Here is a 20,231-nt window from a genome sequence, read left to right as displayed (position 1 = left end):
TATTGTTGTTATGACCCTTCCTCATGCAAGAACTGTCTTCGTGGATGTATCCTTCTTTGAGAGTCAACATTTTTTCTCGGTTTCTCTTCAAGGTGAGAGTAGGGTTGAGGAGGAGAAACACACCCAGACTTAGACTCAATTACCTCTTCTTCCTGATCCTCCTCCATTTCATGTCTTCCTTCACCACCATAAGAGCCAATAGAGCTTAAGAGCCGTGGAACCCGAAACTATGCAATCAATATCATCAGACTCTCCAAAGGCAGATCCTCCTCATCAGCTAGGTACACTGAGAGAAAGGGTGTTCGATCTTGTACTACTAATCATCTTTTCTCTCACTTTGTGTCCTATGATCATATTTCTCCTTCATATCACATGTTCCTTTCCTTCGTTGACAGTGTTTTTGTTCCTAAAAATGTGGTAGAAGCTTTATCCAAACCTGAATAGACAGATGCAATGAAGGAAGAAACTAATGCCTTACACAAAAATGGCACTTGGGAATTGGTGGATCTTCCTGAAGGAAAGGAACCAATGGGATGCAAGTGGGTGTTCACAGTGAAGCATAGGGATGATGGTACAATAGAAAGGTACAAAGCCAGATTGGTGGCCAATGGGTTTACACAAGTATATGGAGTAGACTATGCAGAGACCTTTGCTCTAGTAGCCAAGGTGAATTCTATCATAATCCTCCTTTCACTACTATCCAATGTTGATTGGGAACTTCTCCAATTGGATGTTAAAAATGCATTCTTGAATGGTGACCTAGAGGAGGAGTTGTACTGTGTACATGACTCAACTTCTAGGTTTTTGTGCCAAATGTAGTGAGCAGAAGGTGTGCAGGTTAAAAAAATCATTACATGGGTTGAAACAATCAAGTTCGGATCTCCTGCACACGAGAACCCTGCCCACGTCTACCCACAACACACTACCCCCTGTGAATTGGGAACATATCTCCTCGGACCTAGTTTAGTAAGTTTCACTTAGTTGTACAGTAGGTGGGGTTCAAACAATGCCAATTAGATCATACTCTGTTTGTGAAGAAAGGTGAAGGAAAAATTGCAGCTTTAATTGTGTATGTTGATGACATAGTGATTATAGGAAACTGGAAGACTAAAATACAAAAGCTAAAGAAATTCTTAGCCACTCAATTCGAGGTGAAAGATCTAGGCCCCTTACATTATTTCCTTGGGATTGAAGTTGCCCGCTCTCAGAAGGGCATCTTTATTTCCCAAAGGAAATATGTACTAGATCTATTAGAGGATGCAAACAAGTTGGGGGTGAAGCCAATTGATTCAACCATTGAGCCTAAACATCAGTTGGGAGACAGTCAGGGGAGTTTTTGAAAGATGTGAAGAAGTTCTAGAGACTTGTAAGGAGACTCTTATACTTGTCTATGATCAAGCCTGATATTGCCTATGCAGTGGGTGTCCTTAGTCAGTTCATATGCATAATCCTAGGACAACTCACTTTGAAGCTGCAGAAAGGATCCTTAGATACCTCAAGAAGTTCCGAGGAGCTGATTTTCTATTCCAGAAACATGGGCATTTGAAGGTTGAAGTGTATATAGATGTTGATTGGACAGGGGCAGTTGATGATAGAAAGTCTACTAGTAGGTATTAGGGGTGCAACTTGGGTGGGCCCAACCCGAACCCAAACCAGCCCAACCCGGAATTTTACATGGGTTGGGCTTGGATTTTTGGTCCTCAGGCTGGGCTCGGGCTCAAGAAGTTAGTTTTTTTTATTTTTTGGGCCGGGCTCGGGCCTAGCCTTTAGGTAGCCTGAACCCAGTCCGAGCTTGGTCCAATTATATACATTTATACTTATATATGTGTATATATGTAAGTGCTGCTTGCATATTTACATATATATATATTATATTATATACATACATATTGTATATATAACATTTGTATAGATATTTTGCATACACATTTACATACATACATACATAAATATATCTATATATATTTGTAGAAATACATTTATATATGTATAATTTTAGAGTGGGTTCAAGTTGGGCCGAGCCCAACTTGAGTGCATCAAATTATAGGGCGAGCTGGGCTCGGTTTGGGAAAATCGGGCTTGACCTCAGGCTCAGGCTTTATGCCCAAATTTTAGGGTTGGGCCTGGGTTGACCATAAACCCGGCCCAACCTGCCTAACTTGCACCCCTAGTGGGTATTGTACCTTTGTGGGAGGAAACTCAGTCACCTAGAGAAGTAAGAAACCAAGTGTCATAGGTAGATCTAGTGCTGAAGTGGAATACAAAGCTATGTCTCATGGAGTTGTTGAAATCATGTGGTTAAAAACTTGTTAGGTGAATTGGGTTTTGTAGTTAACAAACCTATGTCACTTTATTGTGACAATAAAGCTGCTATTGACATTGCTGCTAATCTAGTCCTCCATGATAGAATAAAACATATTGAAGTGGACAAGCATTTTATTAGAGAAAAACTTGTGAGTGGAGAAGTGTGCACTCCATACGTCAGTTCAGAAGAACAACTTGCGAGCATCTTAACCAAGGGCCTTCATCATGTGCACATAGTAATTTGTGTGACAAGTTAGGCATGATTGACATTTATGTCCCAATTTGAGTGAGAGTGTTGGAATGTTTTTCTTTATATTTATGATTGATTTTGCTTAGTTAGGGCCTGTTTGGTCTGGTTAAAATAGTATTTTTTCCTTTATTTATGTACTTTAACTACAACAGGGGCATAAGGGTCTTTTCCCTTTTATTTATGGTTGCCCTATATATAATAACATAAGCTGGCACCGCCAGACGGATTAGAACCTCCAAACCTTTCTCTTCTCTTCTCTTTGCTCTCTTCTCTCTCTCTCTCTCTCTCTCTCTCTCTCTTCTCTTTTCTTCTTCCTTATTTATTATCTTTACTTCTGTTAATAGTGGTCAAGAATGTAAAAGAGAACAGTTGAGAAGAATGGGCTGAAATGAGCAAAATAAAACATATATCTTTCAAGAGTTGGGAACAAATGGGAAAATTAATACTTTGGGAGTGCTACAAAAGACGAGACCCAATTTATGTCTCTCTCCAAACTGGTGTGTTTTGTGCAGATCTGATAATGAGAGTTGCTATCACTTACTGATTTTTTGCTCTTTTGTTGCAGATATATGAAATTGGTTTTTTTCTTTGTTTGGGTGCAGGTGGTCCTTACCAGAGGAGGTTAACTTGCTGTTTGATCCCTCTATGTTTACTCGACCATAAAAGAAGGGAAGAGTAATGTGGAGGTGAGTTAGAGCAGCCTTAGTTTGGACCATTTGGGAAGAGAGGAATGCTGGACTCTTCTTTGATAAGGATAGAAGCAAGGAAGAGATAAAGGATTGTGTGATGGTTAGAGTGATCCATTGGATCAAATCTTTGGACCTGTTTTCTCAAATTTCTCCTCACGACTTATGGAGGAATTGGGAAGGTGTTGCAAGAACCTCTTCTAGAAAGGAAAGAATAAATGTTGCATGGCACCCCCACCTCAGGACTACGTAAAACTGAATTTTAATGGGAGTAGCAGGGGGAATCCAGGACTTGCTGGTATTGGGGGGGGGGTTGTGAGAGACATGGAAGGCAAATTAATAGCCTTGTTTTCTGGTCCACTGGGATATGGGGATCCTCTCAAGGCAGAATTGCTTGTAGCCTTACAAGGAGCACAAATTGCAAAAGAAGTGAACATAACCAATTTGGTGATTGAAGGGGACTCAAAATTGGTGGTGGGGTGGTTAAAGGATCCAGAATCTGTGATATGGTGCTACAGGGATGAATTAGAAGGTTTTTATGGATCACCAAGAATAAGAATCTGAGGATACAATGGGTGAGGAGATCGGCAAACAGATTAGCTGTTACTCTAGCCAAGAAAGGGGTGAATAGACAATCTTTGTTTTGGGCTCACTTGTAATTTTTCTGTTTTGTTTATAGAGAGGTAGCACTCGTGCCTCTTTGAGGGATGCTTGTAATGATTATATATTTCAGAATTAATAAAGTCTAAATTCACTTATCAAAAAAAATGTATAAAAGTATTGAATATAGTCAAAAGGAGGAGCAGAGGAATTACAATGTTATTGATAAAAAAATGGAAGAATTACACACCATCATAAAGGGCAGCCCAGTGCACAAGGCTCCTGCCAATTACACACCATCATATTTATGTTAAATATCTACTCATGGAGATGGAAATTTGTAGATTTGTGTTGTATGGAAATGCACCACAGTTCACAGGAGATAACTTTCCTTTTATCTTTTAATTTATTGGGTCAGGAACTAGCACAAAAAATAACATGAAAAAAATATTTCTTTGTCTATCCTAATCAACCAAATATTTAGGTGATAGATGCCACATATTGAAGATTCTCTGCATAAACGTTTGGTCTTTTATGAAATTTTCTTCAGTAATCTAATACTCTTGTGTCATATGATTTTCTTCAGTGCAGTGATAAGCTTGGCCTAAGTCTTGAATTGGGATCATTTGTTGCTGGAGTTATGATATCTACAACTGACTTTGCACAGCATACATTAGATCAGGTATAGCAGTGTCACTAATATCTGATTTATGTCATTAATGTTTAACCAGTTACAATAAATCTAGAAAAAACACATTTAACTTTAAAAGTTTGAGATACACATGCATTTCTTCCAAATTTGTCCATGTCAATGTGGTCATAAATGTTGTTTCTTTTTTATGGCTTTACTTGAAAGTAGTTCTTTCCCTCCCTTCCCCCCTCTCTCCCCCTTTCTCTCCTATTGATGGCCGTAGACCCATTTTTGACTCTTCATACTTTTTGGCCTTACTGCCTTAATTCCTTTCTTATCCTTTTTATGCCTCTCCTTTGATTGGAGTTAAGGTCAATTGTGCATCTTTGATTGACTTGGCATATACTAAGATCTAAAATCAAAATGAAGAATTAGGAAGAAGAGGAGAGGAAGGGAGAAGAGAAAGAAGAGAAGAAAAATATTAGTGTTGACCTAACTCAATTAGCCAACCTAAGGAGTCCTTTTATATTTAACTAAGAAGTAAAATTGCAAAAACACCCCTATGATGGTGTGGTACAAATTCTATCACTCGTCCTCAAGTTGAACATGTATACTGATTATGCCTAACTTCTTGCTCAATTGACTTATAAGCTAGGCTTGTGAATCTTCTTTTGTAAATACATCAACTAGTTGGGCCTTTAACCTTACAAAAGGTGAACAAACTTCTCTTTCCAAGATTTTTTTTTTTCTAATAAAGTGTTGATCTACCTCAATGTATTTTGTCCTATTATGCCAAATGAGATTATGTGCTATATTGGTTGCTACTTAATTGAGACAATACAATTCTTAATGGTTCTTTGAACTACATTCCCATGTTCTTAAGAATAATCTTCTGTCAACTAACATAAAATAGAATAGGAAATCAAGAACAAAATAAGAAGAAGAAATAAAGAAAACACCAACATTTAATGTGGTTCGGCTTGGTAGCCTACATCCACAGGAAGAGAGGGAAAAGTACTACTATGAGAACAAGAGATGCATGCTAACCTCTCTACAGACTCACAACAAAATATCCACTCTCACTCAACCCTAATCCCACACAACCAACAATATTATATCAGAGTTTCACACAGATCCCTCTTCCTACTCACAATAGAATATCCTCTCTCACTCAACCCTAATCCCACACAACCAATGGTTTAAATAAGTAACAAGCCACATTATATCATAATTTCACACATGCCCCTTTTCCTCCCATAATACATACAAGTCCCCAAATTTTATCAACATTACAAATATACCCCTATAACCTCCAAAAACCCAAATACAACCAAATCCAATATATTTCTCTACACCCTCTCTCAAACTCAAGGTGGGGAAACCGGTTTGAATTTGCAAGTAAGGATGTTGAAGCAACCTCCATGAAAACAAGTGTACTATTGAAGCAACAACCATGAAAATTGAGATGTTGAAGGGGCCGCTTAGAAACCAAAGTTGAATGTTAGAAACCTGAATGATCATGTTGAAGTTGGCCAATAGAAAGCCAACACACACCATGCTAAAGAATCGAAGTTAGCCATCAAAAGGCCGAACATGACGACTGGACTGAGGAACCAACCATGTCAAACAACTAGATAATTAAATATGCCAACAGAATTGCCAAAACACAATTGGCTAATGGAAAGTCAACTATGGTGAACTCCATAAACCAAGCCAAAGAATCAGAGTTGGCCAATGGAAAACCTTTGGTACAAGACTTGGGGCTGTTCTGCTATAGGAAGGCAGACCTGTGGCCTATTTTAGCAAAGCTATTCCTGTTTTTTTTTTTTTTTTTTGATAATTGAAATGATTTTATAAAACAGCAATAGACAATAGTATAAAGACCTCAAGGAAAGGTACGAGTTGCAACCTCTCCGGGCTAGTTAAGTATAGATTTCCAAATTAATAACAACTTACATAGAAGCACAAAAAAGATCTTCCCTAGAAACCCCCTGTTTTGCTAAAGCATCAACCAAAGAATTAGCAGACCTACTAACCCATTTTACCTCAACTCTCATATTACTGGTTAACCATTTTACTTTTTTGATGAGATCTTTGTAGCCCCAAATGGTGGTATCCAAGTTTAGGAGCCACCTGGTTACCACCTGAGAGTCCCCTTCAATTAGGAGATGCTCCACCCCAAGCTGGTTGGCGATCTGAATTCCTTGTACTGCAACAAGGATTTCTGCCCTTGTGGAATCCCCCACTCCCACAGGTCCTAAGAATAGGGAAATTATGTTGCTGTCCTTATTTCTCAGGATACCCCCTATACCTAAAGGCCCAGGGTTGCCTTGGCTACTTCCATCAAAGTTCAGCTTGATGACACCTTCCAAAGGCGGAATCCATTCTGACAGAATTCTATCATTCTTTGTTGAAGTGTTAGCTATTACTGGCCAATTTCTCCACAAATCATCAAAGATATCCACAGTTTTCAGCCAATGGATTGCTCTTGTTAGGATACAATCCTTCATTTCATCTAACCCTCTTTCCTTCTCTAAGAAAATTTTTGCATTCCTTTCCTCCCAAAGAGTCCACAGAGTGGCTGCCCTGACACATTTCCACATGACCTTACCTCTTCTAGTGTGCCAAACAAAGACAGATGGGTTGAATAACAAGCTTAAATCAGAAGGCAAAGACCACCTACCTCCAAATAAACAAAGCTCCACCTCCATATAGCTGTAGCAAAGGAACAAGAGATAAGAAAATGGACACAATCCTCATTCTCGGCCTTACACAAGGAACACCAATTTGGGGAAAGACAAAGCGAGGGTCTCTTTTTCTGTAAGTTTTCCAAAGTATTGATCTTCCCATAGAAGACTTCCTAGCAGAATACAACAATTTTTGGGGGAATAGGTCGCGCCCAGACTTTGACAGGGAATCCTTGGGAAAAGGGGTTAGAACTGAGGGATTTTAGAAAAGAAGAGCAAGTAAAAGTACCTTTTGGAAGAGGAGTCCAAACCCTTTGATCAGAAGAAGTAGGGTCCAAGCAAATGGATTCTGTAAATGAATTAGCTCAATAACACAATTTGACTCACCATCCCTTAACCCTCTACGAAATCCAAAGTCACAATTTAAAGATAAGGGGTTTAACGGGCTCGGGAGAAAAGTTGCAATTGGCTCATGTTTGTGAAGGGAAATGGATTAGAGCGAGGGGAAACAATCTTTGAGAGGTTGAGTACCTACCCAAATATCCTCCCAGAACAGAATAACATTACCAGAACAAGCATCATACCTGATGAATCTGAGGAAGCGAGGGAGAATACCATGTATAGCCTTCTAAGGTGTAGTAAGGGTAGCTCTGCGAGATATCCCGGAATCCCAACCATTTCCTGCACAACCATGAATCTTGCCACCACCTCATGCCATAATCTCTCTCTCTCTCTCTCGGGGCCATCTCCATAGCCACTTCCCAAGAAGGGCTACATTCTTTAGCACTATGTTCCCTATCCCTAAACCCCCTTCTTCTTTTGGTTTGTTAACTATCTCTCATCTGATCAAGTGATCCATTTTCACCTCTCCTGGTTCCCATAGAAAGTCTCTCATTCTCTTCTCCAGTTTCTTAGCCTCCCTTGGAGGAATCTTGAACACAGAAAGGAAGTAGGTTGGAAGGTTGGCAAGTGTAGCCTTAATTAAAGTCAGCTTACCCCCTATTGAAATGTAATTCTTTTTCCAAGCCACCAAGGGTATCCCTAAGTATGTCAAAGGCCTAGAAACTACCTTCTTTAGGGTTGGCTCCTAAGGGTAGCCCTAAGTCTGTCAAAGGCCAAGAAGAAATATTGCAACTTAAGCATTCTGCAATGAATTCAATCTCCCTATTCTGCAAAGCTATTCCTTCTCAGGACCAAAAGTACTCTACCTATGAAAAAAACTCATGGCCATTGTGCTGGCCATTTAGAAATGGCTTGGTTACTTGTTGGGCCTGTCAATCTTCTAGGTTGATAGAACAGCAAGAGTTTCAGGGGTGTCAAACTGAATGGTCGACCCCCACTCCCAAAGAGCCTATATATCTTATTAGTTATATGTATTTACAAAGAGGCCCTTGAAGGGCTAAAGATAAAAAAGAATAATTACAACAGGGATCATAGAACAACATTACGTCAAGTATCTCTATAGGGCCGCCATTTAACTATTCGTTCTAATCACAAGAATCTGAGATACTTGGTGGAGCAACTTGTGCTCAATGAAATTCAACAAAAGTGTCTATGTAAGTTGATAGGTTTTGACTATACTATCGAGTACAAGGGTGGGCCTTCAAATATTGTGGCTGATGCCTTGTCAAGACAACATGAGTTGGCCCAACTCACAACTTCAAGGCCGTCTTATCCTCTTACAGTGCAGCTGAGGGTAGAAGCCGTACAAGATGACACTCTTGTTCAGCTTAAATCCCAGATTATGGCCGGTTTGGCCTATCAACTAGGCTACACTATCAGTCATGGTTCTCTTATGTTCAAGGGTCGAATGGTGATTCCACAAAAATCTGCCCACATAGAAGCCTCACTGAAGCTGTTCCATGCATTGGCTCTTGGGGGGCATTCAGGTATATTTTGTACATATCAAAGGTTGGCTTCTCATTTTTGTTGAGTGGGTATAAAAAAAGTACGAGATTATGAGGCCCTGTGTACAGTTTGCTAGAGGAATAAATTTGATATTCAATCCCCGGTCGGTTTGTTACAGCCCATTCCTCTTCCTAAACAAGTATGGGATGAAGTCACGAAGGAAACCAGTCCAACAATTTCCTACTTTCATAACAAAGGAAATAAGAAGGAAGAAGAGAGGAAGTTCTATTCAAGAGAAAGAAGAAGTTGGAAGAAAAGAGGAAGGGAAGAGAGTAGAAAAAATTGTCCCTCTTTAACTGCCTTAATCTCTTTAGATATGTGCTGGACTAATTAAAGGAGAAACTGCATGGGTGCCCCTGGTTAGGCGGCTGACCAAAAAAAAAAACTAAATGTGTTAAGGGCCCATAACCCATCACAGCAGAAATAAAAACAATAGACAACTGAACTAAACTAAGGCCCTTTTGGCCCAATCTCTCTACACTCCCCCTCGAGTTGAGCATAGATGTCAATCATGCCCAATTTAGTTGTATAGTGTTGAAGCTTCTTCTAAGGTACTACTCCCTTGGTCAAGATGTTTGCTCGTTGTTCCTCTAAAGAGATGAAAGGGAGGCACACTTCTCCTAAGGCCACTCTCTTTCATATGAAGTGTCTGTCTATCTCGATGTATTTGGTTTTGTCGTGCTGAACAAGGTTATGAGCTACGTTAATTGTGGCTTGATTAGTGATTTAAAAGGCGTGCCTGAGGTGCACCTAGGTGCACAGGCGAGGCGCATTTTGGGGTATGCGCCTCGCCCAGGTCCTAGGTGCACTCTTTCAAAAGGTGCGCACTTGGTACGCCTATGCGTGCACATGATGCACCTTGTGCCTCAGCCCAGGTGTGCACCTTCTTTTGAGTCTAACGGCTGGGCTGGGTGCTCGATCCTCGGACCCCCAACCACGCTCCTCGAGGCAAGCCCAAACAAGTCTATGTTAGGGACTGAAATTCTTATTTTCTCACATAAAAAATAATGATTTTATAACTTTCATTGCCTTTTAAGAAGATATTTTAGTGCAATGAATGAATGAACAACATAAGCAAATAGGGGGTTCTCGGAGCTTCGGTGAGCGACCGAAGACTTGTTCGGGCTTGCCTTGAGGGGCATGCTACAAAGCCGACTCATAGAATCAAGAATGCAATATGTTTTACATCACATTAACTACATGAAACAATGCAATTAAGGAAAAAAGAGATTGTGGGTTTTACATGCTTGAAAATGTTTTATATGTTTGCTTTTATTTTTAAATTTTCATTTGAATACACTTTACATGTTATGTTTTTGTATTGTAATTTTAGATAATAGGTTTTTTAAATCATTTATTTTAAAATTTATGTATATTTTTATTAACATTATGTTGTAAATTTTTTTTAAATTTTGCGTTTTTTGAAAAAAAATTGGCATTTTTTTTTGGAAAATTTAAACTTTTTTTTAGCTTTTTTTTTTTTTTGGAAATTTGCGCTTTTCATAAAAAGGTGCACGCCTCGCCTTGCGCCCTGTGCGCCTTGCGCCTCAGGTGCAAATTGGCCCTTGCACTTTTAAAACACTGGGCTTGATTGATTTTCACAATACAACATCAACAACCTATCATAATGAATTCCCATGTCTTCTAGGAACGATATGAGTCTAACATCCCGTGAGCCATAGCCCTATACTTTACCTCAGTTGAAGATCGAGCAACAACATATTGCTTCTAACTCCTCTAGGAGACAATGTTTCCAATCACCATGGCACAATAACCTTTCCCAGGAGTCCCCTTAAGATAACATAACACCCTTTCTAGAGTGGCTGTATGTGTGTCTCTAGGAGTATTTATAAATTGGCTAATCTAACTTACAACATAGGAAATGTTTGGTTGTGTCATGCACAGATATAGAAGCTTCCCTAACAGTCTTTGAAACACTCCCCTATCAGTCAAGAGCTCCCCTTCAATAGGAGTGGAAGTAGGCTTAGCACCAAGTTTCCCAGTCTCAACGAGAAGGTCCAACACATACTTTCTCTAGGAGATGAAAAGCCTCTCTTTACACCTAGCACCCTCAATGCCCGAGAAGTACCGCAACTCCCCCAAATCTTTAATCTCAAATTTAGATTTAAGGAAGTATTTGAGATCGCGAATTTCCTATGCATCACTACATGTGACAACAATGCCGTCCACATAAACAATGAGGAAGGAAACATGACATGAGAAGCTTTCCTCATCACAAATAGTGTGGTCTAACTATATGTCTGACCAAACTGAATAAGTGCAGTCCTGATTCTATCAAACCCAACATGAGGAGATTGTTTAAGTCCGTAGAGAGATTTCTTTAGTTTACATACCTTACCTTGCATCTCCTTACCATACATTCTAGGGGGAAGGGAATATACGCCTCTTCTACTTAGTCATCATTCAAGAAGGCATTTTTGACATCAAACTGGTAAAGAGGCCAATCTTAATTTTCTGCCAAAGACAAGAGAACTTTCACAAATGCCATCTTAGCTACTGAGTATACCCCTTGGCAACAAGGCAGGTGTTATACCTATCAATCTACTCATTGGCATGGTATTTTATGGTGAAAGCCCATTCACAACCAACAATCTTCTTCCCTCCATTCCGGCTTAGATAAGGATTTTGATACATTCTTAGGGACATGTTGGGCTGAAATGGAGGCTAAGAAGGAGTAATAGGAAGGGGACAACAAACTGTAAGAGAGGTGTTTGGAAATGATGTGAGCAGTACATTTCCTTTTACCTTTACTTACAAAAATGAGTAGGTTAAGGTTTGGGAATGAAGGTACTGATTGTTGTTCTATACGACCTATCCTCTCTTTAGTGATTGGAAGTACTAGAGGCTCACTTGGAGATGGGGGAACAAGCTGCCACCTTAGTTTTTGCCATTGGTACCACCTCTGAAGAATAGGAGGTGTAGTGAACACAAGAGGACTAGGAGGAAGTAGAGGAGGAGCAGGAATGAAGGAGCTAGAAGATTCAACTACAGGAGCCAAAGGAACTGAAGGAGGACTACCATAAGAGTCAATAGGAGTTGGTAAAGGTAGGGGAGAAGCAAACAACTCACCAGAACTACAGTAGCCAAAGGAGCTGAAGGAGGACTATCATAAGAGTCAATAGGAGTTGGTAAAGGTAGGGGAGAAGCAAACAACTCACCAGAGGGCTCCCCCTTAGAAGAATGACTATAAAAAGGGGTTGACTTTGCAAATGTGACATCCATAGAAACAAAACGGGTGCCACTACTGGGATCAAAGCAACAATGACCCTTTTGGGTTTGGGTTCAAACTTATGACTATGGGAACTAGGAAAATGAACATAGAAAGTGCACCCAAAGACTCGCAAAGGAATGGAGAAAACTTCAAGGTTTGGAAAAAGAACACTAAAGGGAGACTTGAACCCCAAAACCCTGGAAGGCATATGGTTAATAAGATAAGTAGTTGCCATCACTACATCACCCCAAAACCTTACAAGGACATGGGAAGCAAAAAGAATGCTTTTAGCAACTCTAAACTTCTCAAAATAAGAGATAAGATCCTTCTCAAAGTATTCCTTAGCATTGTCTGATTAGAATATTTTGATCCAAGTGTCAAACTGGGTAAGCACAAATTCATGAAATTGTTAAGCAAGTTTGGGCACTTCAGCACGTGAATGCGTAAGATACCACGAAGTGTAGCAAGAAGAGTCATCAATGAATAGAATAAAATATTTATAGCCTCCCATGCAATGTAAATTGTAAGGCCCCCACACATCAGAGTAAACAATATTAAAAGGAAAAATGGATTTTTTATTACTTGTTGGATAAGAGTTTCTACAATGTTATGAAAACTTGCAGGACTCACAATGTATACTCGATAGATTAACTCCTTCAAACAATGTAGGAAACAAAAACTTCAAAAGCTGATTTTTGAGGTAGTACTTAGCTCTACTCAGGCACGTCTAATAGATATATCCCATTTGCCTCATGGTCACACCCAATCACCTTATTAGATTTCATGACATGAAAAACACAAATAGAAGGAAATAATGTTATGTTGTAGTTCAGAGATTTAGTCAAATTACTAATTGAAAGCAGGTTAGTATTAAGTTTAGGTATATGAAGTATAGAAGTTAGTAAGTAGTGAATAAAGTGGAAGCACTAGTCATATGGTCAGAAGCACCAAAAAAAGGAATTGACTCTGCAAATGTGACATCCCTAGAGACAAAGAGTGTGCCACAGACTGGATCAAAACAACAATATCCCTCTTGTGTGGAGACATACCCTAAGAAAACACACTTGCGTGCTTTATGCTCAAATTTATGTCTTTGGTGACTATGAACATGGACATAGCAAGTGCTCTCAAAAACTCGAAGGGGAAGAGAAAAGAGCTCCTCATCAGGAATGAAGAGGCTAAAGGGTGTTTTGAAACCCAGAACTTGAGATGGCATATGGTTTATCAAATATGTAGCTGTAAGGACAACATCCCCCCCAAACTTAATAGGAACATGAGATGCAAAGAGGAGACTTCTTGCCACCTCAACTACATGCCAGTTCTTCCTTTCTGCCACTCCATTCTGTTGTGGAGTGTAGGAACAAGAGCTCTAGTGAATGACCCCAAAGGAATCAAAGTAGGATGAAAGATTCTTCTCAAAATAGTCCTTAGCATTATCAAATCGAAATATTTTGATCCGAGTGTTAAATTGGGTAAGAATAAGTTCGTGAAACTTATGTACAATACTTGGTACTTCATCTTGGGATCTCATAAGGTAAATCCAAGTATAGCGAGAGAAATCATCAATGAAAATGATAAAATACTTGTAACCCCCCATAGAAGTTAAATGTATGGCCCTCACACATCAGAGTGCATAATATGGAAAGGAGAAATTGATCTTTTACTACTCATTGAATAAGAAAGTCTACAATGTTTTGCAAGTTCACATGACTCACAATGAAGACTTGACAAAGATATTCCTTTAAACATTTCCAGAAACAAATGACTCAAAGCAGAAAAAAGGCAAATGACCAAAAAATGACTCTTTTAATAGACTTGATGAAATAGACTCCAAAGCTACTCCACTAGGTAGTCCAAGACATCTATCAGGCCACTCCCAATCGTCCTTTGAGATTTTAGGTCCTAAAAAACACAAGTAGGAAAGAATGTTATATTGCAGTTTATGGATTTAATCAAACTACTAACAAATAAAAGATTGGTGTTAATTTTGGGAACATGAAGAGCAGAGGATAAAATAAGGGAGTCAGAGGCTTTGATATCCCCTTTGCTAGAGGTGGGAGCAAGAGACTCATCAGCAAGGGATATCTTTTCTCGGCTAAAACGGAGCTAACATGAACAAAAAAGATTAGACATGTTGGTCATATGGTTTGATGCACTAGAATCAATAATCCGAGGGATTTTACGATTACCTGAAATAGTAGCATGGTTTGCAGAAGCATGGATACCTGAGTGAGCAAATGCAGATGAAGAGGTGTTGCTTGAGGAGTTGGATGTTGCAAGCCTGCAACAATAGTCTCCAAGTGGTTAATTAGTCTTCCATACCTCTCAAATTCTGCCTTCACTACTACCAACTGCTCTATAGTAGACTTCTCCTCACTTTCCCTATTCCCACCTTCAGGTACCGTAGCAACATTTGCATTCTTAGGTTTCCTAGTCTGACCATTCTTCTTAGAATTGTTGTTGTTTCGAAACTTCTCTGGAAGAAGATCTAGATGTAACTTCTAACAGGTGTCCTTGGTATGTTTCGGCTTCTTGCAATATTCGCATATCACCTCTTTTTTTTTAGTTGGCCCCTTTAGCTTTATTCCAGCATGTGCATAATGTTTTGGAGGTGGTCCATGTAACTTTACTTGCTGCCTACTCTCTTCACTGTTCACCATAGAGTATGCCTGAGCAAGTGTTACTTCATATCTGGCCAGAAAGTTCTATCCTGTAACATCAAACTCAGGGTTGAGTCCTGTGAGAAACTCAATCACCCTATTTCTTTCTATTAGCTTCCTAAATGTCTCCATTACATCAATTTCCTACCACAATGATTTCAACATAGAGTAGTAAACAACTACACTCTTCTTCCTTATTTTAAATTGTTCACATAATTCTTTAACTTATAAGCTTTTGCAGCATTCAATTTCTGAGAATATGTCTCTAAAGCACTATCCAAAATCTCCTTAGATGAAGTCATCCAAAGGTAATGCTGATTTATGTGAGGCTGCATAGAGTTGACTAACCACCCAATTACTGTACAGTTCTTTTGCATCCATATTTCATATGTGGGATCTGTCTCTTTCGGTTACTTCTTTCTACCTGTGAGATGCACCAGTTTACCTCTACTACAAACATAAATCCTTATAGATTGTGCCCAAGCCAAGTGATTTGTTCCATCTAGTTTATTTGTGGTCATTCCAGTCAAAAAGGAATCTACTGGACCAACCTTGGACATCGGAATCAGCTTCCACTCACTTCTAGATTGCTCCACTGACCAAATGAAAATCCAAAAACAAGAATTTTAGTCTATATGGACCTAACTGAGGTCAGTCCATTATCTACAAGTCCCAAAATTAGGGTTTCACTATACCCGACTTCGTGGGAGAACAGGGAGAAGAGTCAACTGCTCCTACCAGAGCTTCTCAAACTCTTTCCAACTTTAACCACCCTCTTCTAGAGATCAAAAGGAACTCCCCAAGCACTGAGCACCCAAACAGTCTTCTTACCCTGTAACTGTAAACTCTCTAGTCGGCTAGGATTTTGGGCAAAAAAATTAGCAACCTCACTTTCTTGGTGGTCTACAGCCAGATTCTATCTCTCCAAACCCTCTACTAACTAGGCACAAAAGTTCTCTGAACACTCAGCAACTCATCTCTCCATACACTCTTCTAATTGAAGGGTGTATGGAAAAAAAAAGACGAAGAAAGGAAGAGGTGCTCTGATACCAAGATGTGATTCAGATCAACAAATCTGTAAATAATTCTCAACTTGCAGCAAGAAAAGGAAAGATAAAAGAGAAGAAAGCAGTAGAGAGAAGAAGAAGAAGATGGAGAAGAAAGGGAGGAGAAGGAGAAACTTCGATCCCTCTGTCCTAGCTCTCTAATATTTTATTAAACTTGTTTAATCAAGTCTAATTACAGATCTGCCCTTAAGTGGGCGACCAGCTCATCACTTAAAAGAAATAAAAAAAAAGTTAACAAGCCCATCAGAATTAGGCCCTTCAACAACTAAACAATATAAGAGATCAGTACTAAAAATAAATAAATCACCAGGGCCCATTCAACCCAGTCTCTCTACAGTCAGATTCCTGAAGTCCTGGTTGAATCTCATAATACCCTTCCACACACTAACCCCATAAGTCCTTGAAACGTCTCTCGGCTCCCACTCCATATTTCTCAACCACCACCCTCCACAGTGCTTCCTTCTCTCTTTCCTGCCCAAACCTCCACAGCCATTTTCCTAATAGAGCCTTATTAAAAGTCCTGATTCGTATTATCCCCATTCCCCAAACCTCTCCTTTCCTTAGGTCTATACACTATCCCACCTCACCAGATGGAATTTCTTGGCCCTTCCTGTCCCTTCCCACAAAAAAATTAGGCAACCTTGAGGACAAGGTTTTGCTACTTGGGAATAACCACTGAGTTTTCCAGCATGCCTTAGTGGTGTGGAAGGGTTTACCTGCATAAGATACTACTTGGGAAGATTATCAATCCCTTCAGCAGTGTTACAGTCACATCAACCTTGAGGACAAGGTTGTGCTTAAGGCCCGCCAATACGTTTATACAAGAGCACCATGTAAGTAAGCCCACTACTAGGTGGATCTTAATGAGGAAACGTATAAATAACCCTCGAGATGAATGAAGTGGATTGAAGAGTTTTGCCTCTCATTTTTTTTCTCTCTATATTTCCTCTTCTTCTCTTTCTGATTTCAGGAGGCAGAGTGTCCCTTGAAGAGGACTTCTGCTGTCCTGCAGTGAGCAGATCTCATCGGAAGAACACCCCAACACAAATATATTTTTGAAGTCTCTAAAAAGCAGAATAACATATCTGCCACTTTTTAGACTTCAGACCTGAAAAGTAGCTTTTTGACTTTTTAGACATCAAACTTCATTTTTACCAACCTTAGACTACAACTAAGGACATCAGATTGCCTTTACTTTTGTTTTGGATTAAGGTCCAGTTAACTTACCTATGATTTTTATTATCAACTGTTTTTCTTTCTATATTAATACCAACAGATCTGTTTTCTCTATATATCTGCAAGGACACATTTCTCATTCATTCTTCTCTTTTTACTTATGTCTAGGTTGACAAGACAAAATGTTAACGAATGAGAGTATTTGAAATCTGTTCTTGTTCCTAGGAGATGCTAGAATAAACAAAAGGAAAAGAGAGGAATGAAGTAATGAACTTACATGAAAAGGCACTTGTTTCTTCTCATGCATGTTGCTAACACGCTACTTCTGTTGGTAGTTATTGGGGTATCAGATGTGTTCTTTCCAGCAAGTAGAATGTGGAGGCCACAAGGATGATATAAAAATAATTTTATTTATTTTATAAATGTTGTACATAACTCTTTATGATTGCTTCCTTCATTTACCAAAGTTAGGAGGTGGTTTCTAGAGTCTCTTGTGTGCTTTTATTATGTTTCATGTAAACCATAAAGGTTGTAAGATTCCAACACTTTGCTTTATATGTTGCAGGTGGAACCAATCCGTAACCTTTTTGCAGCTCTGTTTCTTTCTAGTATTGGAATGCTCATACATGTACAATTCTTATGGAGCCATGTGGATATACTGCTTGCATCTGTCATTCTAGTTGTTGTTGTTAAGACAGCTGTAGTTGGCATGGTGACCAAGGTCTTTGGATATAGTCTCAGGACATCATTCCTTGTAAGTTACATAATGTTCTTAATGAAAAATTTGTTTACTTCATCCAATCTCTAACTTTTGGTTGTTTATTTATTTTTTTCAATGTTTTTCAAAGGTCGGTGTTCTACTTGCTCAAATTGGAGAGTTTGCATTTGTTCTATTAAGCCGTGCCTCCAATCTCCATCTTATTGAGGTGATTGTTGATCTCTCTATTTATATGTATATGTATAGTAGAACTAATCTAGTTATAAAATATTGTGTGATAAGGAAAGGAAGGAAAAAGAAAAGAAAAGAAAAGAAGAGAAGAGAAGAAGAGTTTGTCGAGAGAATTAGGTGTTATTTTTCTTCACACCTAGAAACTTGGTATTTGAACATAATGAAGAAATTACAAAAATGCCCATAACTAGGCACCCTAATACCAAAAACATATAAAAGGATAAAAATGCCCTTACACTCTCAGCACTCCCCCTGAATCTGATGGATACTATGATTTATCATCATATACACTGTGTCCCAACTAACTATACTTGGCCAACGGTGATGGATTCCGTGGTACCTTCAAATTCTCAGGTGTTAACCTAATGTGTCATGCTTATTGTAACAATTTCAATTACTGCTTGATGATCTCACTTATTTTGATTAAACTTGCATTTCACTTTTCCCAATTCCCAAAGTTTCCATAGCATTGCTTCCCAGGTGCATGCCCATAGCAACTTTTTTTTTTTTTTCTATTGTGGTGGGCAATGGGGAGATAACGTCCACATGATAGGGTTTTGTTGGTCCTAAAACGAGGAAGAGAATATTTCCATACTTCCCTGGTGCATGCCCATAAAAGGGAAGCCCAGTGCATGAAGCTCCCACCAATATACGCTGCCTTACCCCTGCACATACAGAGAGACTGTTTCCAAGATTTGAACTGTGGTCAGCCAAGTGACAATGGAGCAACCAAACCATTGCGCCAAGGCCGTTCCTCGGTTGCATGCCCATAACATCTCTCTTTTCTTTTGTGGTGAGGAATGGGGAGAAATAGAGGATGAAATATTTCCATACTTACAAAGTGAAGGGAAAAGATAAAGAAGAGATAGTATCCTCATAATTCCTCTTGCATAGGTGAAGGGATAGGAAACCATCATATGGACGCCCAAGATTGCGGAATAAAGGGGGGGGCGAATTTAAAAATTTTTCTTTCCTATCAACTGGGAATCGAATTCCCTATTTAGAAAATCATATTTTCAAGGATCATTCTTGAACCATAAGCTGAACCAGATCTGAACCAAAAGGAGGAGAGAGAGATAATACCTGATACAAAGAAATAATATCTCTCAACGGAGGTGTTCACGCCCAAGGTAGAAACCAAAATCTGCTCCCACTGAAGATGGCACAGTGCAGGGTGGAGCAGAATCAGCAGTGTCCTTCCTAAGAACTTGATTCTTCCCAAGAATCACCTGGGCGGCTAGTGAATACAACTCCTACCAATCTTTTCTCCAAAAGATTGGAATCAAGATCTGATCTTGATTTCTCCCAAGCAATGGAGATCGAACTGCTATAGGCGGCGGCTGCAGGAAGGAGGCGGCTAGAGAGAATTTGCAGGGTGCAGAATTCTTTCCTCTGTGATCTTAGCTCTCAAGACAAGATTGTTGCTGGTGATTGTGTGTCTAGATGTCTAAAGGCTGCCGCCCCCTCTTCCTTTTATAGACTTAAAGGGATCAGCTCCTAATCCCATTAGGAGTTGCTAACCCAAATCATATCTGGATTAGAAGTCCCTTTAAGATAAGGGATAATCCTTATCTTATCTGCAGATTAGATCAGCCAGCTCCTAATCTAATTAGGAAGTTTCCAAATCTAAATCTCATTTAGATCTTGGACTCTCTGAGTGGATAGGGTGTGGGCCCAATCCTATCAGTTGATCTTATCTCAGAATTCGCCCTTTAAAGACTAATCAAATTAGCCCAGTTCGAAATGGGCTTAAGGCCCATTAAGGGTTATGTATTCATTAAGCCTTCCAAACTGCTGCCCAGTTGGGCTTCCTTGTATGACGTGGGACCCAAACATTGATCTACACATCAGCCACATGGGTTCAGCCCAGCCTTTGTTACAAGTCCTGGCCGAATACATTGTTATGGACAGTGCACCCCCTGAAACCCATCAGATGGGCTCTATGGGCCCAACACTTACCCTAAGTGGTCCCTGGGCCAAGCCACCTTGTAACACCCAGGGACTGTGGGCAGATGCAAGATTAGCCCATCAAGTATTATCCTCAATGGCCTTACACTTAACCTCTCAGCCCATAATGATCA

The 20,231-nt window shown here is 39.5% G+C and overlaps 1 protein-coding gene across 2 annotated transcripts in view; it reads left to right on the top strand.

Annotated features, from left to right (window-relative positions):
- The window catches only part of KEA5 (K+ efflux antiporter 5), an 80,844-nt gene that overhangs the window by 45,395 nt on the left and 15,218 nt on the right, over positions 1-20,231 (top strand). For both annotated transcript variants that reach the window (XM_088985959.1, XM_088985958.1), the window contains 3 exons: positions 4,427-4,522; positions 17,767-17,955; positions 18,050-18,127. In XM_088985959.1, coding sequence (XP_088842085.1) covers positions 4,427-4,522; positions 17,767-17,955; positions 18,050-18,127 — 363 coding nt within the window. The remainder of the gene's footprint in view (positions 1-4,426; positions 4,523-17,766; positions 17,956-18,049; positions 18,128-20,231) is intronic.

This window comes from Nelumbo lutea, chromosome 4 (assembly GCF_056320005.1).
Source record: "Nelumbo lutea isolate HS-2025 chromosome 4, American lotus-T2T, whole genome shotgun sequence".
In the NCBI taxonomy this organism is placed as follows: Eukaryota; Viridiplantae; Streptophyta; class Magnoliopsida; order Proteales; family Nelumbonaceae; genus Nelumbo; species Nelumbo lutea.
This window is presented reverse-complemented; position numbering and strand designations above follow the sequence as displayed.